Source organism: Protopterus annectens, chromosome 13.part0, assembly GCF_019279795.1.
Source record: "Protopterus annectens isolate FY-2018-M chromosome 13.part0, PAN1.0, whole genome shotgun sequence".
In the NCBI taxonomy this organism is placed as follows: Eukaryota; Metazoa; Chordata; order Ceratodontiformes; family Protopteridae; genus Protopterus; species Protopterus annectens.
The window spans coordinates 577,747,880-577,769,172 of NC_056747.1; the positions used below are offsets into that span (position 1 = coordinate 577,747,880).

A 21,293-nucleotide genomic window follows, 5' to 3' on the forward strand; every position below is an offset into this window, starting at 1 on the left:
ATAAAATTAGCATTAATAGGAACCCAATATGCGGAGACAGGGCAGGCCCCAGTATACTCTATAGTCAAAAAGATTAGGTTTATCAGTTAAAAAGTGTCTAGACCCACCAAGTCAGCTGAATTGTACAATGTTACTATGTGATTAGGGTCAAGTTATACCTTTGACTGTAAAAGGATTTGGGAGGCAGTCAGCTCCCACCAGAGGCAACACAGTACAACCCTTTTAAACTTTCATAACTGTGATTCATGGTGCAGATCTCTGCTACTCTTCTTTGGTGCAGGAATAACTATACCGAACTACAGTAGGCTAACACCAAATGTAAATAAGCTGCTTTGTCGGGGGATGTAATTACTGGAACACCCATACCTTATAATAAAGTGCCCTGCCTAATCAGCAAAGAAGGTCATTCCTAAGTGTTGACAGTTCCTTTCTTAAATGTGAAAGTAACCATTAAAAAAAGCAACTCACACAGCCATCCCCAGAAAGCAGAAACTGTTAGAGCTTGATAAATAATTGACAGCCTTCAGCATGTTCATCTTTGGATATTACAGTCTCAGGATTATGATTTTCAAGATTTTGATAGTAAGCCAAATATAATATATATAGCTGTATATAGATACACACACACACACACACACACACACACACACACACACACACACACACACACACACACACACACACACACACACACACACATCTACAGTATATCTATATTTATATTGATATAGACATAGATACATAGATGTGTGTGCCCATCCATAAATGTGTTAGTCAAATAGTAAAAAGCCTACCTCTCAACCTCTTTCTACAAGAAATCTGGACAAACCCTGACAATATGGGGGGACAAAGGCCCAGAAATAGGGACAGATTTTAAATATTGCTCTTAGAAAATTAACAAGTTGCTAGAGTAACAGGGTTTGTGTTAACATACATTTTTCTGAAGGATTTGAAGTCTAAAACTCAAATGTATGCCATTATTTAGTGACTTCAGTCCTCGGATCATCCCAGTGATTTCTAAGAAAACTGCAAATTTTATGAGGAAAAGAACAAAAATATGAGGCAGAAATCTGGACATTCTGCGAAAATCTGAACAGTTGAGAGGTATGGTACAGAGTTCATCAAAACAAACATGGTATAGGCTTGCATTCATGGGTTACCAATGAAAAGTAACAATTCCATTGTCTGAGTAAGGTTGCCAGCTTCATCAAACAGAGAACTTGCAGACGTGTCTGTGCTTCAGCTGATTTGGATTTTAAGGAGCTTGCTGGGTAGTGTTGGGAATAAGAGGTTGATGCTAGCTTGCCCATCCTGGGTGCAGGTTGTAGGTTTCATCATACTGCTGATGCAATCTCTGGTGGAGGGCCTGGAAATGAAATACATCTGCACAGGGCTCAGAAATGCAAGCCCAGCAAAGAGTGTATATACACCATCAGAACATCATTGGTATATGGAAGCATGCACTTAAAATCGACTGATTGTAGTGGGCATTGTAGTGCAGTTGCTGGTCAGTGGGAGGGCTGTACAGAAATCTTCAAGCCCCCAAAATTCGCAGTTCACACCTCTCCCAGCTCCCTCTGCTACTTGGGTGTGCGAGGTAACAACCAGACATCTCAGGAAAACAAGGCTCACTGAACACAAGGGTTGGGAGCAAGTGCTAAAAGTCCAAAAATGTATGTATACATTTGGGTAGAATTAACATAACTCATGGTTAATATGTCAATACAAGCTCATGATTGTCAGAATTTGTCCTTAAGCACATCCTGTTTCTTAACCAGACAGCTAAAGCACATTGTGAGGATGTTGATTTTGTCAGAAATTCCGTATTCATGCTTATTAACTAGGCCCTCAAAGTTCACTTTCTCTAGCAAGCAACCAGCTAAAATGATGGTTTTGAATTGTATGCTGACTGAATTCACATGCCTGGATAGTTTTACAAAATGTATTATGTAAACCTGAATTCCTTCATACTTTTTTCATTGTCTTTCTTCTTGGATCAGTGAAACATATAACCATCTCAAAAATGGGAATGATGTCTTTAATAAAATTTAAGTTAAAAAAAACTGTCCTGTGGTGCACAAGAAAATATTTTTAAGTATTTTTGTGTTCTATTGCTCATTGTACATTTTATTTTTAGTTGCATGATATTTTAGAATTTGACAAAGTAAAACAAGGTAAAGGAGCAAAGTCCAATTGCAGGAAGACATATTTTGTATCAAAGTAAACCAAACTGCATTTTTTTCTAGGATATTCATGTAATTTTTAATATGCAAGATGCATTAATGTACACTTTTCATGAGTTTGTGCTAAATACCCTAAGTCACCATAATTTTTTTAAGTTATTGATATGTCACTTTATTAGTTAATCAATATTAAAGAGTGCAGAAATGCAGACAAGCCAAATGATATGCTGGGTTGCAGGCTTCGTACAAGTCAATCTATATTTTGTGATTTATTGAAAAATGTACAAAGGAGCTTCATACTTGGTGACAGGTAGTGCAGGAGATGATGTGATATGTGCAGCTTTAAGATGGTGAGAGGACAACAGAAGTCGCATGACTTACAGGTGCATCTTCTGCTTCTTCTATAATTTAATTTAGATAATTGAAGGAAAACAAGGCATTCACCACCTTATTGATTTTTCTCATCTCTGGGAAGGAGATTCTTTCAAATTAGAGTTTTTACTGCTTTTGATAATTCATTTACTGGGACATGGTGAAAAGGTTAGCAGCAGATTTATATATAACCACCTCCTTTTCATATTATGACCTATTGCATGATATGGTCTGGTGAAAAATCTCTCTGTTACTTATTGCTGGTTTTGTTATGTCACCATGGCAATACATCTCAGAGGCAGGGCAGTGAAGAATGTGGTGTCACTGTTAATTGTTTTCCTTAGGCCTGTAGTACATTAATTACAGTTTTTAATCAGAATGCTGTTTGTTGAGCATTTTGTATGTGTTTCAGAGCAGCCATTTCTTGGAGATAAAAGATTTTGATTTGGGTTTGAGAAACTGTATGATTACAGATGTAATTTCTTTAATGCTTAAGCAGGAAACATATTAAGAGCTGTAGTCTGAGATGTCATACTGGTGTCCCTCTCCCATGCCAGTATCACTGATGATATTAATTCTGTCACTGATTAACTAATAGCCCTCACATCATAACTACCAAGGTGATGTCAGAATAGGCACAAGTCAGAAAGTTATCTTTTGGAGACAGCTATGGTCAAGAGTTCATTTTACTTGTATGCTAAAGAAGAAATGCATTATTTTATTAGACTCCCCCCCCCCCCCATTGCTCTTTCCAGTGCATTATGCTTTATATGGCCCCTGTTCTTGAGTGGATTCCTTTCCTGCCCCAACATTGTCAAAACTCAAAAGCCTTGATTCACTGCCAGTAAATAACTCATACATAGCCCCCTCCTCCATTATTATACCTGGTCTACTTTAGACCATGTTCTAGACATCCTTGTACATCTTTTGGTGGATACATTTGCATTCACGCTTTTACTACTTTTTCTCTATTCATGTAAAATCACTGCTGAGTGCCTAGACCTTTGCTAAAGGCTGCATCCAGTCTTGCTTCCTCTTCCACTTCATCATTTGCACCTGGATAGGGTCAGAGTTGCATCTCCATCAGAGATCATAAGTCTTGCCCATGGCTGTCCATCTGGCAGGCAGTATTGTAGCTTTGTAGATAATTTAAAGCCATGCCAGTCAGTCCTGGAGTAAATTTCTGGATATCCATCCAGTCATCCTTGTTATATGTAAAGGAAGATAGTGAGTAATACTGCTTAACATAACACAGGGGAAGTTTATTCCAGAGGATTGTGAAATGATGGGGTGCAAACTTGCCCCCCCCACTGTGTTTTGTTTATCAGTTGGTGAAACTTTTGGTCCCTGGATTTAATATTGGTGGCGATATTAGACTTGCAAAGATGCAGAAGGTCCAGGACAATCGGGTTTCTCTAATGGCATGGTAAGCAAGATAGAGTTGTCTCCTCAAAAGTCTGCAAGCCAACGAGTAGGGTTTTGTTTAGGAACCTTTGAGATGCATCCCAGGGGAGAGTTTGTACCCAATAACTGGTCCGATCAATGATGAGTATAAAAGAGGGATTATTTTTTTAGAATTTGATGATATTCTTTTGGCAATTAATTGGGCTAAATAGAAGGATTTCCTGGCAAGTGGTAACCATTGTAACTTGATAGCAAAAAGAGATGGAGTTGTCAACGTAAGTACCTAGTTCCCTGACTGCATTTTTATTTTGTAGTTATGTGTTGTCTGTACAGTATGATGAAGGAAGGGGTTGTCTACCAAAGTGATACTACATGTTTTAGCTGGTCTATGTTTAATGATCGAACAGAATGCTCATCGAACAGCCATTCATGGTACATCGCCCATCAAAAGTTCCCTTTATAAGAAGACCAAATTATCATAAATAAGTTCATCAAACAATCACAGCTGGCCAATGTAAAGGGAATGGAATGACTACCTACTCACTGGTAAAGTAGGGATAATGAAACCTGCCTTTCCCCACCATCATGTGATCTTGTAGTTGGTATATAATTAGCAGGGGGTTGTTGGGGCCACAGCCCCCACATGAGGAGGATCCTGTTTTCACCAAATCCTCCTCTTGTCGAGGACTGTGCCCCCCACCCCCCACTAATTATATACACCAATTATGAGATCGCACTGCAGTGGGGAAGGGGCAGGTTTCCTTATCTCTACATTACCAGTAAGTATGTACTAGATTTTGTTCCCTTTATGTTGATCAACTATGATTGTTCGATGTAATTATTTATGAACATTTGTCCTTTCGATAAAGGTTAGTTTCAGTGACCCCTTTTTAGCATTTAGTTTGAGCCCATTTTAATACAGCCAGCAGTTTTCTAGGGAGAGTTTTCATAGGGTGACTTAACAGCAACCGCCACTTTGCAGTCTTCTGAAAATTTGTTAACCAGAGGCTGAATGCTTGGAGCTCTGAGAAGTAAATAACAAAAGGAGAGGTCCCTTCACTGAGCCCCGAGAGTCACTGCTGGTCACTTTCATGCTTTCTTATGAGGCACCTGCAACTCGCACTGTATGGGTTCCGTATCTCATCCACTTGACTATCCAACTTACTACACGTGATTTGATTTTTAAAACATTTAGCTTTTGAATGAAGCTAGCATGGGCAGTGGTGTTTAATGCCTAGGCCAGGTCACAATACATTGCATAGCCACCATCTATAGTCTCTGTAAACTTTCTGAAGAAGTTTTACCAGGTTAAACACACACATTGTACACTCACAAAGACAAACTATCAAGGGTCAAGTCTAATAAGAGTTTTGATACTGCAGTTTATGTGGTCAGTTATAATACATTCCTTGGCTTTGAAGATGAGGATTTACAACTGATAATTCTGTAATTGTCTGGGTAAGTTGTAACGTCACCTTGTGAAGGGGCATCAACACTGCAGTCCATCACTCATTGGGGACAAAACAATTTGATAAACTTAGGTTAAACAGTTAAAGGAGCATGTCTATAGGGGCATGTTTAACACTATTAATTAAACCACCAAGTATATTGCAAGCCCAGTGGAGGACGTATTTCAGTAAATGATTTTAGAGACAATTGGTGGAGCAAGGAATTCTGATATTTTGAGGCTTTGAATAGACATTTTTGGGGTGAATTTAGCAATAAATTTGTTTGCAACAGTTTGGCAATGTCTTCTAGTTCACAGTAGGGAGGTATCATCATGAATAAGTTCATAGTAATGCAAGGTAATGCTTTTTCAGTTTTCTAACACATCAGAAGAAGGATTTATAATTCTCTTTGACTTCAGAGGTCAGCCTAAGTTCATAGGCTCCTTTAGTGGACCTGATAAAGATCTTAAAATTTGTTGTAATGCCTTTGATGTTATACTTCAGAGGAAGGTTTTTAGATCTACTAAATCATTTAAGTAGTGTCTTTCTTTTACTGTATATTTTATCTATGGTGGTTGGCCTTCAGTGTGCTTTATTTTTGGATTTCCTATGATACTTGGTTCAAGTATAGACTGTTAGCTCTATGCATTTTACTGAATGGGTGTTGGATGCCTTAGTGAAGCCAGCTGCTTTATAAGGACATGGAAGGTGCAGTCATAAGTAAATGTTGATATTTCGTCATTGAGTGGGTTGTGGTTGGCTTGTTTGTAGTCCTCAAATTCAGTGGGGTTTGCTGTAGGTGCCTTTGGGAATTTAAAGAAAGAAGGTCTCAACTTTTTGGGACTTTAAAATAAAAAAGTTACATGTTTTGGTCACACTTAACTGGAAAAGGAAGTACCAGAGGATAAGTGCAAGAGGCGGCTATATTTGTAAAATATATATATATATATAAATATATATATATGTATGTATATGTGTGTCTGTGTGTGTGTGAGAGAGAGAGAAGGTTCTGTGTGCAATAAATTAAATATCGTCTACCTTGCACTCACAGATTTAAGGAATGAGCTTCATAATGGGTTGTGAAACCACAAGTACTGAAATAAGCTAATTGTGCAGTGCAAGATATTTTATTATACAAAGCATCCTCCCATATATTCCATGTATCCATTTTCTTTATGTTTGAATTACTGCTTCCCAAGTACACTATTGAGGTTGTCTTAAATACCGTAGCATGCTTATTATGTTATGTTTTCTTTCTAACCTGTTGTGGAATGTGGTAAGAGAGTTTCATGTGCAAAGATCTACCTAAGGAACATTTTGCAGTGAATGAAAACGTTTCTGATATACTTGTCTCATGAGAGGTGGAAATATTCCATGTTGGATTTCTTTCAGATTTTTGATTAAGGACAGGTATTTGCTTGAGCAACCATAATCCTGATATACTCCTAACTCTTTGTAGACCTGCTGCTGATTCAGATCAGATCGTCAACTATTACATTGCAACATAAATATTTTGTACATTCATTCATTCATTTATTCAGTAAGTTAGTCAATTAGTTATAATAGGTTCATAGGTAAGTACTAGGCTCACTGCCCTTGTAGGCCATTGTCAGCCTAGCCAATTTCCCTTCAAAGGTGAGAATCAAACCCTGTACCTTGTGTTTGTCAGGTATACACCTTAACCATTATGCCAACCCTCAACCACAAACACATAATTGTTGATCAGGTGGGTAGAATGGCTGAAATATGCTTTTCAGTCCTGATCTGGGCTCTCAATGAGCAATACTAGAATTACATACAAGTAGTAAAAGGAATTACAGAAAATGAATTGAATGCAATCACATGTATGATCAAATGTAACACACAGAAAACATCCATAGTAATTATAAAACGTATACAATTCATAGATGTTTGCAATATTAATTCATTATGAGGTTTACCTGCTTATTTATACATTAATGTTCAGTGAGAAGAAATTATCTGAGCTTGATTTGGAAGGCTTGCAGAGTTTGTCTTAGTTCCACAGGGAGATTGTTCCAACAAATTGGCCCTATTATGCTTGAATGCCTTTTCAACAATTGTTATTCCTAGAGGTGATCTTTGAATCTTGGACTTTGTTTTATGTTTTGGTCAGAGGTTTTCTGTTTCTGTTTTTGTCAATGGAGTCATCCCTTTAGATGTTAACGCAGTAACATAAGAAACATTTACTTAATCTTGCTGCTACAGCAGTCTCATTGGCACCGTGGTATCATCTGGCAGTGCAGAACTACTAGAAATTACTTGTGTCTTTTGTTAGCATTGCAAAGACTGTGCATGTGGGAACCTGATGATAACTAAAATAAGGGGTAATGGGCACCAAAAGGGAATCCAGAGAACTATTAGATTACTTTATTGATGAAAAATGATACTTTGAAGGAACTGAAGATGTATGTCACTGCTGAAATGCAAGGATTATATGCATTTTGTAAATCAAATTATGTGAATTTAGTTAAAGTAAATGCAGAAAAAGTAGAACAAAAGGAAAAAAAATGTTATGACTTCTAATCTTTCACTCTGATATGCTGTGGACTGCAGAATAGTAACACATTCTGAAGTCAGTACATGTGTCTGTTAATATCTACTTGAATTGAGTTAGGATTTTTCTTAAGTGACTGGTGAACCGTATTTTTCTACAACTGGACACGTTAATATATTTAAGATGACCGTGTCCATGTTTTCTCCCTCTGTGTTGCATTCTGATATTATCAGCACAGAGACCTAGCTTCTCCCCTTGATACTTAACAGCAGCTGCCAGCATTTCATAAGACACAAGTGGATGCAAGTCTGGATCTGCAGGTACTGATGACGTAGTCATGATTCTGAATGTAGCCTGAATTAAAGGCTGGACTGCATATCTGACCTGCTGAAGTTTGAAACTAGGTCACTCCAGTTCCCTGATGTTTTCAAAAACAGCAGGTGACGTTTTCCACTGTTGTGCATCTTAACCACAGAGAATATTTAGGCTGTTTAGGTCATTAAGGCAGGAGCAGGTGTTCTGACTTTTCTACCATGAGTGATGTGGCTCAGGTGATGATCCCATTGCTATGGTTACAGAGATTAGCACACCTGTGCTCCTTAGTTATTATCCTGAACTCTACAGTACTGGTATTGCAGATGTGCACCTTATGTGCAGCCATACATCTCAACTGCTTTGCACAAGACTTCTGGACCATACCATAAATAGTGGAAGGATAAAGACCAGAAATCAGGGACAATTGTTATATCTTACTCTAATTCATGTAAAAAGTTAGTAGCACAACAGATTTTGCATCAATATGCATTTTTTTGAACAATAAGAAGTATGAAACTCTCATAATTAGAATTACTGTTATCCTCAGCTGTGCCCCACAAAATCATACATTTTATAAGGGACAGAGCAAAAACAAGAAGCAAAACCAGGGACAGGTGAAAGGTATGCTGAATGCCATAGGCAGATGCATAGAACAGCAACACATCTCAAACTGATATAAGAGTTAGGGTGGGACTCTGTAGAGATAAAGAGACTTAAGCCCCTAAAAATAGGCACTTTGACCTTGGTGTGACCACTGATACTGATCATATCGTGAGTACTAGTATGATTTATTAGGGGAGGGCAGTGCAAGCTGTCACAGCTATGCATGCTGCTGCACTGATGGAGAGTTATGCATGCTGTCAGGTTGATGCATGCTGTTGTATGCAGGGAGGGTAGCTTGTGATGACATGGTGATGCATACTCTTGCATGCAGTTAGAGTAGTGTATGCTATCACAGGGATGCATAGAGTTGCATGCTTGGAAGGTAGGGATGCTATCACTGGGATACATGTCATCACAAAGAGGGAGGATAGTACATCCTGTCTTAAGTACATATGCAGTTACATGAAAGGTGAGCTTAATCTGAGCTTTCAAGGGGATGAGTGCAGGACATGCAAGGAAGGTATTTTATTTTGTCTCGAGAATGTATATAACTGCATGTAAGGAAAGTAAAGGCTGCTGTTGTGAGGATGTTACTATTGCAAAATGGGAACATATAGTACATGTTGATGCATCCGTCTATATGTAGGAAGACCAGCACATCCTGGATGTGGATGGATGGTATTACACACAGAAGAGGTGTTGCATGTTATTGTGAAGACCCAAGCAGTTGTTTGCAGGGATGGTAGACTGAACTGTCATGGGGGCATATCCTGTTACATGATAGGTAGGATTTGAATACTGTGATTATGATGCATGCCTTTGCATGTAGAAAAAAATGGAGCATGCTTGTTCTGGGGAAGGGAAGGGACTGAGTGCAAGATACCCCTAGGGAGGAGGGAATTGGATGAGTTCTGCCACAAGAAACATCATGCTAGCAGGAAGGAGTGGAAGTTTTTAGTCTTGCAGCAGGGACAAAGGAGAACATAAGTCTACCCACAAATGCACAGAACCTCAATTACACATATCTCTGGTTCAGTAAAGCAGATATTGGACTTGCTGTGTGGACATCAGAGATATAGTTCTCGACTTTCCTTCTTCAAAATACCAAGAACTCACAATGCAGAACAAATGGGCAACTTGCTAAAAACTTTAACAAGGAAGATCACAGCATGGTTAACCAGTGTTTATTCAAGCTCATAAAAAGTTTTTTTTTGATTTTTTGTTTTTGATGAATTAAAATATCTACCCTGGGTATTTGTTAAAAAAAGAAAGCTTTTAACAATGAATGTATGATAGACCCTTTCAACATAGAGCAACATGGGACATGGAGTTTTTAAGTCTAAAAATCAGGGGAATGCCTCATATTTGGGTACAACTGAGAAGTGTGAGCAGGGGTTTTAGAAAGCAATCAAAAATTCCTAACCCCACTAGATAGCAGGTGCAATCCCTGGCTCTCCTTTATTGGATTTTATTTTTTTTGGTGGGGGGGGCAAATAGTCAAACTGGAGATGGAGACTTAATGTGGGCACAAGGAAATGGGGCAAAAACACTAGCTTGGATTGTTCATAAAAAGTGTGTCTGAAGATCTAAAGGGGGCATAACTGCATTGTAGCAGGCAAGCATAATTTGGCTACATACATTCCATTTTAGAATTGGCACTTAGTGCATTCACCCACTACAAGTCATTTGCACTCATCAAAGCAGCTTTAAAATGTACACGTTAAACACCAAGATGAGCTTTCTCTGCTGCTAAGTACCTTTTTTGCATGTATAATGCATCACTTTAAAACTTAACATATAAACCGCATACTCAAACTTACCCCATTCTAGTGAAAAATAAGCTGATTAAACACCATTCCAAGGACAACTGTTTCACTTCTATATGTTTGGATGATGCAAATGTAGGCCAACATGCTATTTTTTTCAGTGCACCACTCTATATTGCTCTGGCTTCCAGTGATAAAAATTGTACTGTGATAGAAAAAAAGGTGTTTTTCTTATTTGTTACCAAAACAGCTCTTTAAAGATAATGCAGAACAAAAAAACAATGTAGATATGTACATTTAGGACAATGACTAAATTTAATATTACATTTTTCTATTACCAACAAAGATTTAAAGATCTGTTCCACTTGCTAACAAAGTGTATAATTTCCCTTGTTTACTTCCTTAATGTCAAATTATTCTTGCAGTACTGGTGTTTGACTGTACAGAATAACTGTGTGAAAATGCATATTAAATTGGAAGTGTGCATTTTTTTTAAGTATCAGTGGTGTATGACTGCTTTGTTACCATCATTGAGTTACTTAGAGGATCTGGCACTCCCCAAACTCTCTTTTTTAAAAGATTACAGAAGTGTGGCATTAAGGATAGCCACCAACCGTACTTACTAATTTAACCAGCAATAAAGGGTACACAAGGAACTGTCTGTGGTAACTGAGGATGTGCACAGTTCAGAACCTTACATAATTTACAGTTATGTAAATTATTTAGGGTGATTTTTCACCTACTAGAAAAATATGTTGCCTTAAAGTGTGCCATCTTGTAGTGCCACTGGGTGTGAGGTGTTTGGAATCAGACTTAGCCTTTTTTCTGTTTTCTGAGAGCAAAGAAAAAAATGTGTTTTCATTTGGATGTGGATGAAATTTCAAACAACAAAAAAAAGAAAGAGCATGATATGATAGACAGAGTGCTACAGCTTTTACCATTGCTGCCACTCAACTCTCGGTTCTTCACTGCATTTCTCAACTGCAGGGTCTCGATGATTAGCTGAGTTCCCTAATTTCCCCCACAGCCCAAACATGTATAATATGTGAACTGTTCCTCCAAATTTCGTGTGTGTGTGTGTGTGTGTGTGTGTGTGTGTGTGTGTGTGTGTGTGTGTGTGTGTGTGTGCGTGTGTGCGTGTCTGTGTGTGTGTGTGCGTGCGTGTGTGTGTGCGTGCGTGTGTGTGTGTGTGTGTGTGTGTATGTGTGTGTGTGTGTGTGTGTGCGTGTGTGCTTGTGTGCGTGTGTGTGTGTGTCCTACAATGGTTTAGCTTCTTGTTCAGAATGTCTGTTATGCTTGTGCCCTGTGAGTGTCAGTATCCTGAGACCCTAACATGGATTAACCAGGTAATTGGCAAATGTAAAAATGAATTAACTTTCAAAAATGTGTTTTGGAATTCTAATTTTTATGAAGCATAAATGTGCCTGTCTTTGAAAAAACATAGAAATACTTTTCCCCAAAGCTGTATTGCTGCAGACTTGGAGTATGTATGTAGCAGGAATGTTGGCATACAGCACTACAGATTGGGAGTAGAGGGACTTCTCTTCTCTTCAAAAGCATTTGCAGCTAGAAATCTGTGCAGTTTTCAAAAATTACACAATTCGGTCATCTATTTTTAATATTTTATGGATTGATGTTCTTATGAAAAAGTTAATAAACATGGAATGTACAAGGCTGTGAGTACTCAAATAAAGACTTATACCTCTTTAACAAAGTGATTTTGTCACTTTCTGCTATACTGTATAAGAAGCAAAACTAACAATGGTTTCCCTAAGGAGAGAGATGTTGTGAATTAATAGTCTGTAACTTCTAAAATTGGTATGTTTGTCATTATTCAAGAAAGCCAGCACTAAATTTGGTAAGAATTCTTATATTATACAATGACTCCCTATTACTATTCGAAAACGTGCATGCTGATTGGCCCAACCCAACTAGTGTGCCCATTGTAAATCCTACAATATACCAACGGAAAAAGGTCCAGTTGCCTGTACTTTTTTCCGTTAGTATAAAGTGCCCAAAAACCTTTTTTTTTACAACTAAAAAAAAAAAAAAAAGAGAAAACGGAGTAACAGAGGCTTTCTTTTCTCCGTTGCTTCCATTTCAAACCATTGATGTACTGGGTATGTGTGGGAATGCAAGTCCCATACGCATGCACAGTACATCAAAACGAAGAAGCAATATACCGCAACCGGCGGAAGAACAGTAATCCGCCGTTATACAAAGACATTATTTAAGAAAAGTAAGTATTTTTTTTCTTAAATAATGTCATTGTATAATAGCAGTAACCGACTCTGTGGTTGTGGTATATTGAAGATTTACCCACGGTTGTCTTTGTTTAATCACTCAGGCTTCGCCCTCGTGATTAAACCACACCAACTGTGGGTAAATCTTCAATATACCACACCACGTCATCGGTTAAGTATACCATCAGTTTTGAATTTAAAATGAAAATATATGTTTGAGATGGGAACAAATATTAATAGGGAGCGCAGACTCTATTGAAAGGAAAACATTGTCTTAGAAACTCTTTGGAAGACAGCAAACTGTTACATTTTATGAACTTTCTTAATGTTTACAAATGGAAAGACCCCTAATGTTTTGAACTTTAATTAATCTAGAGATTTGTTTCCTTACAGGAAGGAGACTCAATTGGAACCATGGAGAAATTGTGTAGACAACTGACCTATCACCTCAGTCCTCACTCTCAGTGGAGACGTCAGGGTCTCATGAAGAGGAAACCCCAGGCATGGTGAGTCAGCATGTGGGAGAATATTCAAATACAGTTAAATGCTTATTAATATGCTTTCAATAATTATTTATGGTAATAACCTTATGACTTCGCTCATAATTGAAGGAGATAGTGACGGAAAGAGAAAATGAAGATCAGATTATATATTTTCTGTCATGTAAAGTTAAATTTAATGACTTACAGTTTGTACTGTATCCAGAATTTGACTCTATCAGAAATTGTTTTTGTAGCTGACTGCATTTTATTAAGCTTTCTCTTGTGCTGAAAAGTACTTTCTTGCAGTTTTGTTAACCTCTGGACTAGTCTTATTACATCCATTCAGGGCAGATATTCCACAATGTGGTTTGCTATGAGGTCCCCATGATAAAGAACTGTCAAAACCACTGTTAGCTATGATTATACATGCCTAGCACTTAGGAAGAGCAGACACTAGAGATATTTTTAGATATTTTCTGTGTCAGGCAGATTTTGGAGTGAAGTACAATCTCAGAGCTGTAGTCTCTTGTTTCCTTGACAGTGTCTGCCCTATCAAATTGTCACTGTGGGCATACTAGTGTAGTATGTGTTGCAACATGCAAGTTAATGAACAATGAGGAATCATGATATCATGCCAGGACTGTCTCTAGATTCCCAGTGACATTGGGATGAAAGTTCAAGAAATCTTCCAGACTTCAAATAACAAAATCCATATTTAACTATCTAATGATAGTAGAAAGAAGAAAAAACAGCTAACACGGCAAAGAAATTAGTTCATTTGTCACACAGATAAAAAAAGAAAGGTTTAGTGCTTTCACGCCAAAACATAGGCGCTTCATCAGACCATATCTTGGAGCAAATGGTTTTGTGCTTTGCTACAAGATATGTTCCGATGAAGCGCCATAGTTTTGGAGTGAAAGCACTTACCCTGTGTTCCTTGTTTTTATCTGTGTAATAAATGAGCTGATTTTATTGTCGTGTTAGCTGTTTTTTCTTCTTTTTACTTTGGTTATTTTCTGGTGAACCAGCTTTTGCCCATTGGATTATGTTTTCTGAACTCATCTAATGATATTTTTTGTGTAACCATGTTCTTGTCATAATTTAAAATACAGATAAATTAACTTTAGTTTTTCCTTATTGTTTGCTTGTTCTGAGATATGGTTGCTAGGGAGCATTTAACTCCTTATATTGCTCTCCCCAAAAAATCTGTGATATAGGGTTTTTGCTTCTTGTTCTACTCTGCTTCATTTAATTAATTAATTTAATTTGAGCAGTTAGGCATAAAGAACTGTCACAGTCAATTTTCAGGTACAGGTGGAGATCCAAGGAAATGAATATATTCAATAAATTGTGTGGGGGGGAACATATATATATATATATATATATATATATATATATATATATATGCGTGTGTGTGTGTATATGACATGAGAACTGTTAACATATGAATTTATATAGAAAAATTAAAATAAAAGCAGTCAGCGTCAAATTGTGTCTCCAAACAGTAGCATATGAATGGGCACAGCTTTATATATATTAAAAACTGAATAGTAATTACCAAACTAACCTGTATACAAAAATAAAAATCTATAATTGCATTATAACCATTTCTAAATCTTTGCAGCTTTTGAGATAGCCTGCTGTACTTTTCCACATGTTCTATGACTAGCGAATAAACCATCTTTTCAAAGAGTTGTGTGATTTGACAGAGGTTTGGGATGAAAGTCCTCTGCAAATGTAGAGATAGGAATCTTGGGAAGAGATGGCATAAAAGTTAATTAGCGGAGGACTGATTTCTGTAGTGATAATGAGATTGAAAATGTGTGTAAATCACTTGGGGCTTATGAGACTGGCCATTATAAAGGCATCAGGTTGCATCTGGGATTTTTTTTTTTTTATACAGGCCATAGTTTTTAGCTTTGTGAGTAACTGCTGTATTTTTTTACATGGATAATGTTAATGTGAAACAGAGTAAATGTTGCAGGTTCTAGGCTTCCCAGGTTAAGCTGTATAGGGCTTGAACATGGTGTAGAAGATGTCACATCTTCCCTTTTTATATATTTTATATAATTAAATGTTGGTTCATTGTTTTGCTTGGGCTGATGAAGCTTTTTAGAAAGACCCCCCCCCCCATCTGCTGCCTTTCGAGTGTCAGTTCTCTGCTATCCATCATTCCCCTACTGCCCAATGAATGAGAGTCGATTGCGGTGATCATCGTTTAGTTAGCCGTCGGGAGGTTCTTTGTTTTAATGCTCTTAGTCCCCTGTGCATGCCCATAATGACCAAGAGGAGGCAAATATTTTGCCTTGCAGGTGATATTCGTGTAATCCACATATAATATAATTATGACCCTGCACCCTTGTGGAGAGCACATCTGTGTGATATTTAGTCCCCACTGGTGAATTCTACCATAGACCATGTGCCTAGATGTACACACACACTCCCCAACCCTCCCCCATCATAAGGAGGGGGGTGGCAGCCTTAATTCTTCTTCTTCCCCACACCAATTCCACAGTCACTTCACAATCTAGTCAGACCTGAGCCACTATTAGAGCTTATTCATCTGTACCAATGAAGCTAGTTAGAGCCTTTAGAGAGATCTCCTGTAAGAGCTTTTATTATTCTTTCAAAATTAAAGAAATAAAGATTACAGATTAAAGCAACCCATTGTATACACAAGGACTTATTTTTGTGCTAAAATAGCCGTTAGATTACTCTGCCAACCTGGCTCTATCTTCTCCCTGACTTTAATATTTCATTGGCTGAAGTGGTTCTGCATTGGCTTGTTTTCATTTGAAATGTTTGTGTGATGTATTAGGTGTCTGAACATTCAGTGGAGATTATCAAAGTATGCGTCTAGTTATCTACACTACAGATCTTTTGGTCTCCCACATCTTAGTCCTGTCACACTAAATGTAATCCGGCCTGCTCTTGGCAGCGTCAGATTTCTGTTTGATAGCTGGGGTTGCTATTAGAACACCGAACACTTGAAATGTCGAATGTCATATGTTCCACTTCAGAAGCACAGAACTGGATGTCTACCCTGAGTTACTTCATATGTGGTAGTGTCAGAAAAATACAGTACACAAGACATATTCAATCAAAGAAAAAAAAATGCCAGCTAGCCTCCAGTAAAATTCTGAGACTAGAAATCAGGTAAAGTCCTTGTTATTGTTTATTTAAAGAACAAAATGTTTATTTTTACAGAAACAATTCTAAGAAGACCCTAAAAAGTTCTGGAGCCCTTCCGCATTTCTCAGCTTGAGTGAACTGATACCACCACTTGAACTGATCTCTGTTTTTAGAGATTTGTAATGCCCACTGCGGTGGTGGTGCTGCGGTAGCGTTGTCGCCTCACAGTTAGACGTTGCCCGTTCGATTCTCAGTTAGAGCATCTTCTGTGTGGTGACATGCGTGAACGGGTGTTCCTTCGTTGAAGGTTGTGTGTTAGGCCCGGCAAGCCAGCATGTAAAACTCTACTGTCAATCATTAGTGGACTGGAGTTCTGCTGTGGCAACCCCTATCCGGGAAAAGCCAAAAGAGTTCTCTGTTTCAACAGAATACCTCTAATCCTTGTTTGCACACTACGTTTTCACTGTCCCACTACTGCCACCTGGTTCAGAAATTGCTGTCTGTTTTCCTAAAATTATCTATAACCTCCTTTGTAAAAGGAAACTTGGATAAGCTTTCTTTAACAACTTGTCCAGGGAATTCTTGAAAACTGCAGTCAGTCACATTGCCTAACCTGAGTCATTAGTAGTAATCCACTTCATCATGGAAGGGGAGAGTGCCTGCAGATTGGAAATAGGCACTTTGTTGTATTTCTGCTGAATGTATGTAGTGTTACTGCCCTCACTTATTATCAGCCTGTTGCCCTCCAGTGTCTTATCATGACATTTCTACAGAAAGGTGCACATGCTTCAGCTTCTGAAATGCTTTGTTTACAATAATTTCACATGTAGTGCATAGCATGTCTTTAGATCTTTAGACCTAGTCATGATACAAATGTGCCTCTGCTTCATTCCATAAATTATATCTGTATGAATCTGAACTTGTAGCAATGTCTCAGAACATGTTCCTGTGACTGGTCTAAGGCATTTGTGACAGTCAGTCATCAGCAGCTTCTGGAACTTCTACTTCACATGGGCTATTCCTCACACTCATAATTGGCTAGCTTCAAATGGGTTCTTCCTCATGCCTGTAATTGGCTAATTTCACACGGGTTCTTCCTCATGCCTGTAATTGGCTAATTTCACATGGGTTCTTCCTCATGTCAGTAATTGGCTAATTTCACACGGGTTCTTCCTCATGTCAGTAATTGGCTAATTTCACACGGGTTCTTCCTCATGTCAGTAATTGGCTAATTTCACACGGGTTCTTCCTCATGCCTGTAATTGGCTAATTTCACACGGGTTCTTCCTCATGTCAGTAATTGGCTAATTTCACACGGGTTCTTCCTCATGTCAGTAATTGGCTAATTTCACACGGGTTCTTCCTCATGTCAGTAATTGGCTAATTTCACACGGGTTCTTCCTCATGTCAGTAATTGGCTAGCTTCACATGGTATCCTCCTCATGCCCATAATTGACTAGCTTCATATGGGCTTTTCCTTATGCTTGTAATTAGGTAGCTTTACATGGGTTCTCCCTCTTGCTTGTAATTGGCTAACTTCACATGGGCTCCTCCTTATGCCCATAACTGGCTAACTTCATATCTGCTTTTCCTCATATTAGTAATTGGCTAACTGCCCGGAATTGGGTAACCAGCTACCTTGAAGGTGGGTTTCACCTGTCAAATAGCATTATGCGTTGTCTGCTCCCCTGCTGCTGCTGATTCTAGGTAATCCACAGGGTTCAGGGATTCATTTATTACCCTCATTGAATTCATTAATGGGATGGTGGAGCACAACAGCAATGCCAAACTCGTTCTGTTTGCTGATGGCTCTGCCATCCTCTTCTCGCCTGATGCATTTAATGTCATCAGCACTAAACTGATGGGCAATATCAGCATCATATGGTCCTCACTAAGTGCTTCTGGTCAACATTAGCAAAAGGCAAAGTCATGTATTTTGCCTGAAAGGACTCCATGTACAAGAATGGCTTGGCTATCTTACTATATCAAAACCCCAAACACCTTTTCAGTTATTCGTTTGATTGTTTCATTAATGAAGTAGGTAGTTGCACTGGAGTACTTGGACCAACTGTTGATAATCAGTTTAGGGGTAATAAATATGTAGTTTGTTAACTAAGACAAATCAGAAACTTGCATGCCTTTGCTGGGCTGTGTTCTTTCTTGCTTGCAGTTCTTGAGTTTCCACTTTACTAAGGTATCTCCTTCCATACTTTATTTTGTTGCTGACTTTCTCTCACTCATTCTTCACAAACTAGATCAAGGTTATAAAAAGATTACTAGATTTTGCAGCAGGTCACCATTTTAAAATGCACCATCTTTCTTGATTGTATTGTAACTAAAATTCCCCTATATGCTACTCACTTGCTCAGTACTAACCACATTGGGATCTTGGGTTAGCTCATAGGTTTGTCTTATCCATATGTAAAACCAAGACTAGACTTTGTGATCCATGTTCTTTACCTACATAGCAAGCTCTGGAACATGTATCTGCTCCTACATTAGCAAGCTCTGGAAAATGTATCTGCTCCTACATTAGCAAGCTCTGGAGCATGCATCTGCTCCTACATTAGCAAGCTCTGGAAAATGTATCTGCTCCTACATTAGCAAGCTCTGGAACATGCATCTGTCCTACATTAGCAAGCTCTGGAACATGCATCTGCTTGCACAATAGCAGCATTCTTCCAAGCAGGTATTCAAAAACTGATTAAAATCTTCTTATTACTAGTACATCTCAATTGTAGGGCTATATAAAACTTCTCTGCCTGCAAAATGCACATTCAAATTAGAATGGTTATTCTCCTTCATGATTTCTGTGCCTGTTGTCTGATAATAGTAAAATCCATTCCTTTATACTAACATTTATCAGATTAGGTAGCATTTTTCTGATATTACATGCATTATCTGTTTGTGGTCTAGTGATATTTTTTCCACCCCGTGTGACAAAAATTATTACCTTAACCTATGAGTCATATGACTAATCTTTGGAAATGTTCTGAGTTATCATATCGGAAATCATCATGCCTTTAACTACTGTTGTGTGGCCTGGAGTTTATATATATACTGGGGTTGTGCACAGCCCCCCCCCCCCCAACAATATCTATGGCAGAATTTCATTTGAGGAAGATAACCTATTGCTTTGATGCTGAGGTGCAGTCATGATGAGTTGCAACTCATTAAAATGCAAGGAAACCCTAATCTCTCTGTAATCTGTTTCTCATTATTTCTTTTCAAATTATACTTATTTTTTCATTGTACAATGAATCATCATTTTTAACTGTTTAATAACTGAACTTGATTTATGTTATGCTTAAGTTTGACTAACAGTTGCTCCCTGTGACCACTGAAAACAGATACTGCTCAGTTGATATTCTTGGTTAATAAATGCAAAAAAAAATAATGAATAATAAGATAGATGGATAGACAGAAAGAGAGAGGTAGAAAAATGCATGCATATATTTCTTAAGTAGATTTCACATTGAATCAAAAGTTATTCTGTTCTTGTCAATGTGGGCTTTTCCATGCTGCTCACAGAAAACTAAAATATGTAGTTACATAACTATTTTACAGCAATAACTAATTGTTTCTAAGGTTTATAGTTCTGTTTTCTTCATGGGATGTGCTTAAAGATAAGAAAACAAAGTGGTGTCATGTCATGAATATTTGTGACGTGTCTTCATGGGATAGACACTGAATGGCTTTTTGCAATGAAAATGTAATGTTTTGTCCTAGATTCTCATAAGGAAGCAAAATACCTAGTTTATCATGTCATTTATAGATGCCAAGCGCTGGTGTTTTAATGTGTTATGGATACTTATAAATTCTAGATGCATGATATGTACGTAGAAAACTTCAGTTGTTTATAATGCTTTAAGCTGTTTATAATTTGCTATGTTATTCAGCAGCATGACAGCAGGACCTACAGGAATAACCACCTGTCTGTAGCGTCGTGAGCGCCAGATGGTTAACACTGGTCTCCCAACAGACACTGCAGGGATAGATCCTGGTTTGTGTCAGAGATAATGCCAGGTGACATCTTAGTAAGAAGCATACAAATTAGGCACCAGAGGCTATAAACAGTGATGGGAACTTTTACTCTTCAAGCTGTTTTACAGACAATAGGCACAGTGCCACAAAGATCCCACTCAATCTGTTATCATAGGGCTTAACAACATATGTCATTGCTAAGAGTTATTTCGCTATTAAATACAAACATTTTAAATTGAAAAAAGCTATCAGGTGCCGCAGTTTAATGGTATGCATTGGTAACATTAATAAATGCTAGTCATGATTAAAGAGACACACTATGGAGAGACATCTGGAGACCACCAAGACCCACTGCTGTTGTGGCCATGAGTATGATTAGGCTTCTATGTGCTGCACTTCTTAGGACTGATGTTATCTTTGGCAAAATATAAACGTACTCAGTAATATTATCCAGTATGTGTAATTCTCTAAAGTTCTCGTTTTTTTCTTTGTGGACGTTTGGCTTTATGTCTTAGTGAGAAAATATTCTAAAATAGTTTATTTTTCCTTATCTGTGGCATGGACAGCTTGTAGAATGATCCCGACCACTTTAAAGACAATTATTATTTTATCGATTCCATTCCTTAAATAAGATTTATAGTTTTCTGTTGTTTATTTTGTTTTGAACTTTTGCCTAAAGCAGGTGTTTATGGTATCATTAGTGCATCCTATTCTGTATCAGGGCAGGTTTTCTGTGGATCTACATTCAGTGATTTGCTAAAAACCCACTTGACTGAAATTAGGCTTAGTATCCTTTGGCTACTGCAGTCCTAATAGTGCCTAATGTGTGTGTGTGTGTGTGTGTGT

The 21,293-nt window shown here is 37.9% G+C and overlaps 1 protein-coding gene across 1 annotated transcript in view; it reads left to right on the forward strand.

The window, feature by feature from the left end:
• LRRC75A (leucine rich repeat containing 75A) overlaps positions 1 to 21,293 on the forward strand; it is a 1,985,298-nt gene that overhangs the window by 1,160,497 nt on the left and 803,508 nt on the right. Inside the window, exon 3 of the mRNA XM_044054240.1 lies at positions 13,243 to 13,355. Within this exon, the coding sequence (XP_043910175.1) occupies positions 13,243 to 13,355 (113 nt within the window). The remainder of the gene's footprint in view (positions 1 to 13,242; positions 13,356 to 21,293) is intronic.